Raw genomic sequence first — 13914 nt, 5'->3', positions numbered from 1 at the left:
AGAATGATTGGATGCTACGAGTGTCGTATACTCCACGTGTTCTGGTCGAGTTGGGGGAAAACAAACTGAAATTGAATGTATGATTTAACAAAACTCCATGAGACTCTAATAGCGCTGCAGTTCACACACACAATCAAGATTAATAAAACCGCGAGTGCTTCTGCTATAGTAAACTGCTGCTCTGAAACACTCTGTGTTGTAGAAAGTGCTGTATAAATAAAGCTGACTTGATGATTCTGAAGGAGAGCTGCTTATCAATCACTGCTGGATGTTCTGTGCTCGTCTCTTATGCCAGGCGTCTGCACACGGGAACCTCCCTTTTATATCATCACAGAGTTCATGACGCACGGGAACCTGCTGGATTACCTGCGCGAGTGCAACCGCCAGGAGGTGAACGCCGTGGTGCTGCTCCACATGGCCACGCAGATCTCCTCCGCCATGGAGTACCTGGAGAAGAAGAACTTCATACACAGGTGAGCCAGAACTGCAGTCCAGATGGGAAGCCCACACTGGTGTTGTCAAAAGTACGGACTTCGGTACCAAGTCGAGACTGAAATTGTGAAAATGTGAGGCTTTGAGCGGAATCATAAACGCCTCTGATTGGCCGTGGTGTTCACGAGCTCATCGGATATGTCTGTGATTGGCTACAATGATCAGCGCTTCAAAGACATGTTGTAAATATACATCAGTGAGGCTCTTCAGCGAGCGCTCACACACACACACACACACACACACACACACACACACACACACACGAGCGTTTGAAACAGGCGTATATCAGCGGATCGGTCCTACTTGTGCTTTCATAAACGCTCACACACTCCCGCGCGCTGATCATCGTAGCCAATCACAGACATTTTGGCCATTTTGACATTTTAGCCAATCACAGACATATGCGCACACATATTCAAACGAATAAAACTATAGAATAAATTTTTAATGCGCATGTGAACGCCATCAGGTCACAGGTTCGCGTTTAAAGTCTGTTTAGAGAGAACGCTGTCGTCTTAGTGGCCCCTAATGTAATAACAAATGATAATTTAGCTGGAAGTGAATCAATCAAAACCAACTTTAGCTGAAAATAACATTATTCAAAATCGCTATAAAGCCAAAACAATCTCTGTTACCGTAAATTGTATGTTTATCTCTGTAAAGCTGCTTTGAAACAATCTCCATTGTTAAAAGCGCTATATAAATGAAGATGACTTGACTTTAGGCATGTGCCGGTATAAAATTTTCATGCTGCGATTAATTGATTGAGCTTTTATCACGGTATACGGTATTATCACGATATTTTAATTGCACAAGAGAAACAGATGGATTGGGGGTACCGTATTTTCCGGACTATAAGTCGCTCCGGAGTATAAGTCGCATCAGCCCAAAAATGCGTCATGACGAGGAAAAAAACATATATAAGTCGCACTGGACTATAAGTCGCATTTATTTAGAAATTTATTTAACAAAATCCCCAACCAAGAAAAAGTTATTTAAACAGACTTTAATTCATTAAAACAGAAGGCATTTAAGTTATTCAGCTACACACAATAGCACAAAGAACAACAGGCTGAATATGTGTCCGGTATGTTGTTAACGTAACACATCAACAGTTAGCAACACAATAGCATAAAGAACATACCTGAGAGGCTGAATAGGATAAAATAAAATAACATAGCAAGACAGCGAGTCCAACAGTTATCGGTAAAGCAATTTCACCAAGCTCCCGCGATCTTATTCCACTGTTTGCGTTCAGTCTAATATTTCAGTTAATATCAGTTGTTTGTTTTCAGTTAATTTTTTCAGCGGTAAAACTAGCTGTAGTCTAAAGCGCATAGAGCGCTCTCTCGTGGCTGTAGACGGTAATATCACCCCCAATTTCGGCAAATGATGCATTCACGTCATACCACATACATAAAAAACTCGCAAATAATAATCTGGGGCCGTCAGCGATCCTGTGACGAGTAAATCTTGGTAATTTTGATATATAAGTCGCACCTGACTATAAGTCGCAGGACCAGCCAAGGTATGAAAAAAAGTGCGACTTATAGTCCGGAAAATACGGTATCTAAAAAAAACTTGCATCACAATGTGTAATTGTGATTGTCAAAACATTAATTTTATTTTTTAGTGACAACATGTTATAATGTTTACATGGTTACTGAGGCTACTGTTTGTATTATTGCTTAACACAATTTTCATGATTTCAATTAAATTCTTGGATTTAATTTCAATCTTGATTCAATATTGACTCATTTGGATAAATATTAGGTAGGGTACAGTAGATAGCCTGCATTTATATGTTTCTCAAGAAAAAATATATCTCACATAATGCTGTAAACATACAGAGAGAAATTAAATATAATGCATACAATATAAATATAATTATAATATAAATATAAAAATGTAATATGCCGTAATTTTCATTATAATAACAATTATATAATGACAAGTAAACATATATTAAAATATTATAGTGCACATATTTAGCAAAATACTCCTCTCTATAGCTATTTTCTTATAGTCAACTAACATTAAATGGCTTTCCTGAGGTAAATGTAACGTTCTGTGACATAATTGTTCTCCTGCAGTTTTATTGACCTCTTTCCGTGGTTGAAAAACACTGATTGATCGAAAGTACGTACCTTTCGGTGGGTTGTACTGTATCTTTAATGAAAAGTAACAGATGATCGGTTTACTTGATCTGAGGCGCGCGATCTGTCACGTCACATTTACAAGCACCAAAACAGTATTTATTGTCTGAATTTCGTTATAAAACCTGAGAGCTGATATTTTTTTCATATCAAAAGTAACCTGCTCTGTCTAGTCTGTCGGTGTCAGTGTCCTCTTTGCTCCGCGATTTTTCTCTGCGTGAGAAAATGGATGTGTGGCGCGAGACCGTGTGAAAGTGTCAATTGCGTGAGTCTCAAGCTGCTGAATGCGTGAGAGTTGGCAGCCATGCAGGGGATAAATAGTCGGCAGCGTTCCTCCTTCCGCCGTGCTTCTTCTCCACGTGAGGATTGTTTACATTAGACTAGAGTGCGCACTGCATGCACACAGTGCTTATACATGTCAGGGCTCCAGACTAACTTTTCCACTGGTTGCACTGGTGCGACCAACTTTCCTAGTTGGTCGCACCAGCATATGATTTGGTCGCACCTTTTTTCTTCTTTTTTTTGCTACATGCCATGGGATTAATCAATGCATGCTGATGAATAGTGGTTTTAATGGACCAAGGCTAGCAAAGGCTTTCTGGGTTGCAGCAGAAATACCTCTAATATATTAATTATCATTGCCAAATTTCAGGATTTTCATGGATTTTGGACAGTAATTTTAATCTGTAATTGTAAGCATTTTACATTTGAAATATATAGAATCTATCTATTTACATTTGAATCATATTCTATCTATCTATCTGTCTATTATCATCTTTCTATCTTTTAAAAATCATTAAACATTCAAATGTATGCATTACATTTTAAAAGATTAGAGTATTATAATAAATGATACAGATTTTTCGTTATCAAAGTTTATAGTTGTAACAAAAAGCAGAAATGTCACACTCTTACCTTCTGCATTTTATAATAATTTCTTTTTCCACTGTCGAGCGATCATGAGATTAATCGCTCAACAGAGGAAAATATAACCGCTGGAAAGACGTAGGAGGAAGGGGCTCTGTGTTTCGTGAGACCATTTTTATATGCCTTAATTCGGGAATTCGTAATTGGCGCGTTTCACCATCAGTGTGCAATGCGCGTGACGTCTACGTTCGTCAATAAATAAACTGCACGTGTCTTGCGGAAGAACACTGTAGCCGGAGCTACTTCTCTCCGTTAATGTCTATGGCGAGTCACGCAGGCACTGGGCAACTCTGCAGCCGAGCCCGGGATAAAATACTCTGAATATAAACACTTATTTTAGGCGTACCGTAGTGATTCAGAATAAGTCAAAAACACGGTTTGGAAAATGGATTCATGATGTAGCCTACTCGTTCATTTTGAACATAAGTTACGGACTGCAGCAGCTGATACAACGCAACGGCGTTCTGTTGCTCGAGCGTCCACTCGCACTAATACGACCACATAACATTTTAACTCGCACATTCTCAAAAAATGGTCGCATATGCGACCAATTTGGTCGCAGTCTGGAACCCTGCATGTGATGTGGGGATTGTTTACATCAAAGTGCACATGTGTTTTGCGCAGCATATACGCATTGTTTTTTAAGCGGTTGATGGAAAATAAGCTGATGCGCGTTCTAAAAATCTAAATTCGGATCTATTATTTTTCACGGTATTTCGAAGTCCCCGCGATAACAATATCGTGCATATTCATTACCGCGATTTATCGCATTACCGAATACCGGCACATGTCTACTTGACTTGACTTGACATTTCTGATGAGCTCGTGAACACAACGGCCAATCAGAGGCGTTTATGATTCCGCTCAAAGCCTCACATTTTTACAATTTCAGCATCGACTTGGTACCGAAGTCTGTACGTTTGACAACACCAGCCTACACACGCCGTTGTGTTTAGGGTTGGGTATCGTTTTAATTTTAACGATTCCGGTTTCGATTCCAATAAGGTAAAAAACAAAATACTAACTTGGATATCATTCACATTTAGTCTTATTGCAAAACATTTAATTGTTGCTGAAATATCATGAACAAAATTCAACGTTTGCCTGTGGTTTAAAAACACCATAGAAAAACAACTAGCCGAACTAATATACATTTCAAGCATTATTAAAGACAATAAACACTCAGTTATTAAAAAATAACAAATTAGCAATCGCAACAAATAGACACAACTGAACAAAGATACGATTGAAATAAACTATTTTAAGATTTTCAGGTGTTCAGGTTCAGAAACTAATCAAATGTAAAATAACTCTGCACTTTATAAATAAAATATACATTAGAAATATAGTTATAGATATCCAGTCTAGAGCGAGTGAGTGTTCTCAGTCTTGTGTTGTGTGATTAGTGTTATTATAGAGACGGCAGGAATATCAGTGCTGTCACTTTAAGAGCCGCACGGGTCCGATACACTGATACACATGAGGACAGAACAGAGTCTCTCGCGCTCCAACGCTTCACACTCATATTGAGATGCTCACAGAGGAATCGAATTCTTAATTTTATACCAAGTATCCGATCCCTGACCTCAAGCATTCGAGTCCAGAATTAGAATAGATTTTCGATTCTCAACCCTAGTCTTCACAATACTGTGTGCAATTTTTTGGAGAGTTTTCCTATCACACGATTCCAGTTTTAACATTCTATGCACAAAAAAATCAGATACAGGACAACATAGAATTAGTAACTGTTATGAATGACATGTTTCCCGTTACAATCTGGCTGTTGTTTCAGGGATCTAGCTGCCCGTAACTGCTTAGTTGGGGAAAACCACTTGGTTAAAGTGGCAGACTTTGGGCTGAGTCGCCTGATGACGGGAGACACGTACACAGCCCACGCCGGAGCCAAGTTTCCCATTAAATGGACCGCACCGGAGAGCCTGGCCTATAACAAATTCTCCATCAAGTCCGATGTGTGGGGTAAGCACAGATCAATGACATGCTGATGCTGTTGGTGCTTGTGTCGAACTGACATTCTTGCTTGAACTCCTCAGCATTTGGAGTCCTGCTTTGGGAGATCGCCACCTATGGGATGTCTCCGTATCCTGGAATTGACTTGTCCCAAGTTTACGAGCTACTAGAGAAGGATTACCGCATGGACCGGCCCGAGGGATGCCCGGAGAAAGTCTATGAGCTCATGAGGGCCTGTAAGCAGCTCTTCAGATCATTTAAGAAAAGTGACTCCAATATGATTACGAGTAAACTGTGTCCTTCCCTCGCACTCTGTGGGCACACATCTTTCCCTCGCGGGTCAAAATGACCCGAAGCCCTAAAATTATACTTGATTTGTTAGTTTTTTTTGTCCAAAAAGCTTATTTTAAATAAATAATATAATATGATATTTCATGCCTCTAGATGGGCTTATAGCTCTATATGGAGCAGAGGAGCTGTTCCGCTGGGTCCTAAAGCCAGTTCACTTCAGTGTGCGCTCACATACACATGTAGACATTATACAATAATCTTTTGGTAAAGTTTTAGCATCTTTAGTTTGATTTTTGAGCATTTTTAGGTTTTTCTATGTGTACTGAAGCATTCCTCGCATTCCACTCATTCCTAAAGGGGTCAAATGACCCGAGAGTGAAGGATTTGTTACTTTTTTCAATTTTAACCACAAAACTCCTCCGACTCAATTAAATTTTATTTTTTGTGTATTCGTGGTTCAAGTGTGACTAAAGTCCTCAGGTCTTGGACCCTCTGATGTACACTAAATTAAAAAAAATAAATAATAATTTGATTCGGGTCCAAATGAATACAACTACTACAGTTCTTAGGTTGCCCTTTGGACTGACTTTAGTGTTTCTGTCTTCAGGTTGGAGATGGAACCCTGCAGAGCGGCCTTCTTTTGCTGAAACCCACCAGGCGTTTGAGACTATGTTTCAAGAGTCCAGTATCTCTGATGGTATGACTTTATCTCTGGAGGAATAGAGAGATTTGCATGTACCTTTCTTGTGGCTCATGTTTTAAATGTTCATGGGTTGCAGAGGTGGAGAAAGAGTTGGGGAAGAAGGGTAAGAAGCTGGCGCTGGGTCCAATACAACAGGCCCCAGAACTTCCCACTAAGACGAGGACACTACGAAGACATATGGACAGTAGGGATGGTGACGGCCCGGGTAAGCTGTGCTCTGCTTAGTTAAAGCGATAGTTCACCCAAAAATAAAAATTAGCCCATGATTTACTCGCCCTCAAGTCATCCTAGGTGTATATGACTTTCTTCTTTCAGACGAATACAATCAGAGTTATTTAAAAAATGTCCTGGCTCTTCCAAGCTTTATAATGGCAGTGGATTGTCGTTTCTGTTTTGAAGTCCATAAAAGTGCATCTATCCATCATAAAAGTGCATCTATCCATCATAAAAGTGCATCTATCCATCATAAAAGTGCATCTGTCCATCATAAAAGTGCATCTATCCATGATAAAAGTGCATCTATCCATCATACAAGTGCATCTATCCATCATAAAAGTGCATCTATCCATCATAAAAGTGCATCTATCCATCATAAAAGTGCATCTATCCATCATAAAAGTGCATCTATCCATCATATAAGTGCATCTGTCCATCATAAAAGTGCATCTGTCCATCATAAAAGTGCATCTATCCATCATAAAAGTGCATCTATCCATCATAAAAGTGCATCTATCCATCATATAAGTGCATCTGTCCATCATAAAAGTGCATCTATCCATCATATAAGTGCATCTGTCCATCATAAAAGTGCATCTGTCCATCATAAAAGTGCATCTATCCATCATAAAAGTGCATCTATCCATCATAAAAGTGCATCTATCCATCATATAAGTGCATCTGTCCATCATAAAAGTGCATCTATCCATCATATAAGTGCATCTGTCCATCATAAAAGTGCATCTGTCCATCATAAAAGTGCATCTATCCATCATAAAAGTGCATCTATCCATCATAAAAGTGCATCTATCCATCATATAAGTGCATCTGTCCATCATACAAGTGCATCTGTCCATCATAAAAGTACATCTATCCATCATAAAAGTGCATCTGTCCATCATAAAAGTGCATCTATCCATCATAAAAGTGCATCTATCCATCATAAAAGTGCATCTGTCCATCATAAAAGTGCATCTATCCATCATAAAAGTGCATCTATCCATCATAAAAGTGCATCTATCCATCATATAAGTGCATCTGTCCATCATAAAAGTGCATCTGTCCATCATAAAAGTGCATCTATCCATCATAAAAGTGCATCTATCCATCATAAAAGTGCATCTATCCATCATATAAGTGCATCTGTCCATCATAAAAGTGCATCTGTCCATCATATAAGTGCATCTGTCCATCATAAAAGTGCATCTGTCCATCATAAAAGTGCATCTATCCATCATAAAAGTGCATCTATCCATCATAAAAGTGCATCTATCCATCATAAAAGTGCATCTATCCATCATATAAGTGCATCTGTCCATCATAAAAGTGCATCTGTCCATCATATAAGTGCATCTGTCCATCATAAAAGTGCATCTATCCATCATAAAAGTGCATCTGTCCATCATAAAAGTGCATCTATCCATCATAAAAGTGCATCTATCCATCATAAAAGTGCATCTGTCCATCATAAAAGTGCATCTATCCATCATAAAAGTGCATCTATCCATCATAAAAGTGCATCTATCCATCATATAAGTGCATCTGTCCATCATAAAAGTGCATCTGTCCATCATAAAAGTGCATCTATCCATCATAAAAGTGCATCTATCCATCATAAAAGTGCATCTATCCATCATATAAGTGCATCTGTCCATCATAAAAGTGCATCTATCCATCATATAAGTGCATCTGTCCATCATAAAAGTGCATCTGTCCATCATAAAAGTGCATCTATCCATCATAAAAGTGCATCTATCCATCATAAAAGTGCATCTATCCATCATATAAGTGCATCTGTCCATCATAAAAGTGCATCTATCCATCATATAAGTGCATCTGTCCATCATAAAAGTGCATCTGTCCATCATAAAAGTGCATCTATCCATCATAAAAGTGCATCTATCCATCATAAAAGTGCATCTATCCATCATATAAGTGCATCTGTCCATCATAAAAGTGCATCTATCCATCATAAAAGTGCATCTATCCATCATATAAGTGCATCTGTCCATCATACAAGTGCATCTGTCCATCATAAAAGTGCATCTATCCATCATAAAAGTGCATCTATCCATCATATAAGTGCATCTGTCCATCATACAAGTGCATCTGTCCATCATAAAAGTGCATCTATCCATCATATAAGTGCATCTGTCCATCATAAAAGTGCATCTGTCCATCATAAAAGTGCATCTGTCCATCATAAAAGTGCATCTGTCCATCATAAAAGTGCATCTATCCATCATAAAAGTGCATCTGTCCATCATAAAAGTGCATCTGTCCATCATAAAAGTGCATCTATCCATCATAAAAGTGCATCTGTCCATCATAAAAGTGCATCTATCCATCATAAAAGTGCATCTATCCATCATAAAAGTGCATAGATGCACTTTTATGATGGATAGATGCACTTTTAACGACTTCACAACAGAAACACCAATTCACTGCCATTATAAAGCTTGGAAGAGCCAGGACATTTTTTTAATAAAACTATTCATCTGAAAGAAGAATGTCATATACACCTAGGATAACTTGAGGGAGAGTTAATCATGGGCTAATTAAAATATTTGGGTTAACTATCCCTTTAGTTCCCTGTGATTAGTGAGCGATACTAATAAGAGTTGAACCCTTTGCAGACGCAGCAGAGCCTGAGCTCCCGATGATCCCGAGGCCTCTCCTCGACAGCAACTTGAACGAAGATGATCGGCTCTTGACAAAAGATAAAGATAAGTTCCGGATGAATCCCTTCAGTTACATCAAGAAAAAGAAGAGAACGGCTCCGGCGCCCCCGAAACGCTCCAGCTCGTTCGGGAAGATGGATGGGCACCTGGATCGGAGGGGCCCCGAGTGCAGGGATGATTTCAACAACGGGGCTCCCGCCAATGATGCCTTGCAAGGCATTGATCCTTCCAAATTGATTGGGTCCGGAGTCACCAATGGAGCCCTAGTGTATCCCGGTCAGCTCTTCCCTTCTCATTCAAGGAAAAAGGGCACGGGAACAACGTCAGGGAAACTCGCCACAACTCCGCCAGCAGAAGAAGACCCGATGTCAAACTCAAAGCGCTTCCTAAGGTCTTCGTCCGCATCTAGCATGCCTCCAGGATCGGACCGATCCGAATGGAAATCGGTCACTTTGCCTCGTGACATCCAGTCTTCTCACTTCGAGTCGGGAACCATCGGAGGCAAGCCGGCTTTGCCACGCAAAAAAGCAGATTGCATGCCGAGAGGTGGAACCCTAACCCCGCCTCCGCGCCTTCCCAAGAAAACCGAGGATGTGTCGGATGAAGTCTTCAAGGACTCGGAGTCTAGTCCCGGATCAAGTCCTTTGACTCTGACGCCGAAGCTCGGGCGACGCCCGCAAACAGAAACCTCTAAAACGAGTGCCTTGCAAGCAGAGCTCTTCAAACCCAATGTGTTTCCAACTCTGGATGAAATCAGACCTCGCAGGCTCAAGCAAACCTCGGAGATCCCTGGACAAAGAGAACGGGAGAAGGGAAAGTTCGTGAAACCGAAACCTGCTCCTCCTCCTCCGCCTCCGGTCTCGAGCACCAAGTCTGGGAAGACTTCGAGGAGTCCTACTTTTGATGTGTCTTCGGATACCAAAATCAAGGCTTCTGAAGTGAATCCCTCTAATCCCGGATCCACAGATCTAGGCAAGGGAGGTCTTTCCCAAGAAAGTGCCAAGAAATTGCAGAAAAACACCTCGAAAGTTCCTCCCACTAAAACCACTCCTGTGTCTCCGAGTGCTCAGCTTCCGGGAATGGGAACGACTGTCGGAGACCCCGGATCGAACTTCATTCCTCTCATAACGACTCGCCGTTCGTTGAGGAAAACGCGCCAGCCGTCGGAAAGACTCTCCAACTCTTGCATCACGCGCGAGATGGTCTTGGACAGCACGGATGTTCTGCGAGCCGCGATCGGACGCATCTCGGAGCAAACCGGGAGCCATAGTGCCGTGTTGGAGGCCGGGAAGAACCTCTCCAAGTTTTGCGTGAGCTTCGTCGAGTCCATCCAACAGATGCGCAACAAGTTTGCTTTCCGAGAAGCCATCAATAAGCTGGAGAACAGTCTTCGTGAGTTGCAGATCTGCCCAGCGGCCACCGGGGGCGCCAACACGCCTCAAGACTTTTCCAAGCTGCTGTCCTCCGTCAAGGAGATCACCGACATCGTTCAGAGGTAGCGGAGAAAAGCTCGGATGCGATCGATTTCTAGATTCTTCTCTGGGTGGACGTACTCTCTACGGGAACCCACCTCATGCCAAACAGAGAAACATTTACGAGCGACTCTAAAGCAGGGGAAAGGTCCCCGAAAGTTCGTTTGGCGATCTTAAGGTAGAAAGGTCGACTCGAGTCGTGTTTCTTAGCAATTCCACAACTTGACTTTGACTTTTTCTTGCATTTTCTCAAAGCGAGCGCTATCTCAGCGTTGCGGGTGATTGTGACCGAACAACACCTCACAATTTCCAATATTTTTTTAGGGATCAAAGTATATTTGCTTACAACAGAAACATTCAAGATCATAGTATTGACAGAGTCTGAACTCTTTTTGCGTGTGTGGTTTGGTCAAGAAAGGGCTTTGCTGTGAGATGTGAACGGTCCCTGTGAAATGAGGAAGCCGACTGATTGCGTATTGTATGATTGCGACACTGTGCCACGAGTGACGCTTAACCGGCGGGGTTGTAGAGTCGGCGCGGTCTTCCCAGCATTCCTGATCCTGTCGAGGGTTTGAACAAGTGTTGCTTCAGCACAATCACTACACATACATGACTCCCCTAAATACACCGTGGCCTTAAAGAGCGAATGAAACACTACTGTCTCGAGGAGAAAGACTTGGAAGTGCGAATCAGAGCTTAAGAAGCAGTGTATGTATAGATGTTTTTATTGTAATGTCCTGCATTTACCACTTGATGTCATTTGAAAGGTTTTCCACACGCCACTGACGGAAACAGCTTTATCCAATGACCACACGCCCGTCTTAAAGTTATAATTCTCATTGAGGATGTCTGAGTCAATGACTGTCTTGCTAAAAGCTTGTGTAATTGAAATAATGCATTGTTTTCAGTATTAGTTTGTCTTTCCGACTCTCTGCCATCTGACTGTGACGCCTGAGGAGAAAGCCAACCACAAGCTGCCTTTGATTCAACATGGTACTCCCAGTGTTGACTTATCATGTTTTATTGTTGTCTCTTCAAAATCATGCCACTACTTTTTAAATGTGTATTCAACCTCACCCTGTTGTAGACTCATCTTTGTAAATACACGTCACTTGCTTTCTCTTTTCTGTTGATTCTTCCTGTAACCTTGGTGCAATTTTGTGTTGCATAAAATACAAAGAAATTTTGCTACTTGAACAACATAAAGAGTTCATTCTCTGCTCTAGTGCTGTCATTATGCCTCTCGCATGTTGTGCAGGTGTTCGTGTAGATAGGGTTAAACATGGTTGTTCAAATCAAATTTAAGGCTTTTGAAGAGTGGCACAAAAATGTAATACTGTATTCGGGGGGGGGGGGGGGGGCATCATGTAAATGTTTATGGTAACCATAAAATAAATGTAAAACCGATGATTTAAACAAATATACAGTTCAACTTATACGTGTTGAAAAAAAGGGTTATATAAAATGATAAACTTCCCATTTTAGCTTTTAAGCCTTTTTTTTTTTTTTTAAAGGTACACTAACTTATTAAAATTGTGTTAATTTTGAAAAAGAAAAAAAAAGTGAATACATACAAAATGTGTTTTTGTCTCACCCTGATTCACTATGGCAAACCTATTATATGAGTTTATATTTTGGACCTGTCGGGATGTTGCGTGTTTATTAATAGGTAAAACTACAGTAACTCTTCAGCTTGAGATGCTTTCATCTACACGGATTATATCAGTTTCAGGATCATCCCTGCAATCAAGACCCAGTCCTCTCCGATCCAGGTGTCCATCTTCATCCGCACAGAACCGAAGCTCTACCACAACAATGTTCTTCCACAAAATGCATATTAAAATGATAGATGAGTTAAAAATGATGGATATATAGAGATAAAATGAATATATATTTAAAATCTGATTACACATAATATTCTAGATTTTTTTAATTTACAACTTCACGCTCTGAAAGTGCGGCCTGTAGAACAAGCGTTTTTATTCCATTAGATTGTAGCCTTTTGAAGATTAATAATCACGTTTAGCAATTGCTGTTTGCCGTCCCCCAAATTTAAAACCTCTTGAAATCACAATTAAGACTTTTCTTATACCACTGAAGATATTTAAAAATAGTTAAATTTGATCAAACCTGGTTTGTTCAGAATGAAACTGAGCCGTTTTCTGGCTAGAGCATATTTAATGTCGTCATTAAAATCAAAATGTCAACATTTTAAAATCATATACATACACAAAAACAGATTTTCAAACGTTAGCACAGCTCATTCAGAGTTTATACATATGTACGGTTTCGACTAGGTCATTCAGACAGAGACGTCCATGTTTGGAGAGTTTGTGAGCGTCGTCTTTCTGCGTGAGGAGTCGGTCACATCACCAGCAGACATGGCCTTATATACAGCAGCTGAATCAGACTTCATATGGTACGTACACTGAATTAAGACAGATGCTGCTTCACGAGAAGTCTCGTGTTGTTAATATACAAGCCAATGGCGCAGACGTTTACTGTACAGGCTAAACAACTGGAGCGTTTTCATCACATTTCATAGATCTATACAAAATCAGTTGCAGTGCTGTAAAACCAAACTCAACTCCAAACTGTGTTGAGCTAGTAAAGATTAAACTGATGGTAATAATATTAACATGAATAACAATAAGGCAACATAAAATAACAGTGGTAAGGACAGACGAACGAACGAATGATCAAGGAGCAGAAGAGAAGAAAGAATCATCTTTCCATAAAGTGTCTTCGATTCATAAAGCTGTCCAACCCTTGACACTCGCGCGCGTTTAAATCTGGGATCTGGTGTGGTCAGGTTTACACGTATGCATTATTCAGAGTGCTTTATCTACAGGGGCGTCAGACGGGCGTACCGGCGGTGCCGACCCGAAACTCTCGACACAATCATGCTTGCTTTCAGCTACAGGTCTCGCTTCTCAGGGCGGTGCAGACGAATGTGGCGAGATAGAAAACGAATATCAATAAAAAAGAGCCTGATTGGTGATCAGCAG

At 40.5% G+C, this 13914-nt stretch overlaps 1 protein-coding gene across 1 annotated transcript in view; it reads left to right on the top strand.

Annotated features, from left to right (window-relative positions):
• Positions 1-12124, top strand: part of abl1 (c-abl oncogene 1, non-receptor tyrosine kinase) — a 35726-nt gene extending 23602 nt beyond the window's left edge. The window contains exons 6-11 of the mRNA XM_056245047.1: positions 296-473; positions 5368-5552; positions 5627-5779; positions 6442-6531; positions 6614-6742; positions 9390-12124. Of these exons, the coding sequence (XP_056101022.1) occupies positions 296-473; positions 5368-5552; positions 5627-5779; positions 6442-6531; positions 6614-6742; positions 9390-10933 (2279 nt within the window). The 3' untranslated portion in view covers positions 10934-12124. The remainder of the gene's footprint in view (positions 1-295; positions 474-5367; positions 5553-5626; positions 5780-6441; positions 6532-6613; positions 6743-9389) is intronic.
• The last annotated feature ends 1790 nt before the right edge of the window (positions 12125-13914 follow it).

The sequence above is a fragment of the Rhinichthys klamathensis genome, unplaced genomic scaffold, assembly GCF_029890125.1.
Source record: "Rhinichthys klamathensis goyatoka isolate OS25496 unplaced genomic scaffold, OSU_Roscu_1.1 h1tg001256l_1, whole genome shotgun sequence".
Taxonomy (NCBI): domain Eukaryota; kingdom Metazoa; phylum Chordata; class Actinopteri; order Cypriniformes; family Leuciscidae; genus Rhinichthys; species Rhinichthys klamathensis.
This window is presented reverse-complemented; position numbering and strand designations above follow the sequence as displayed.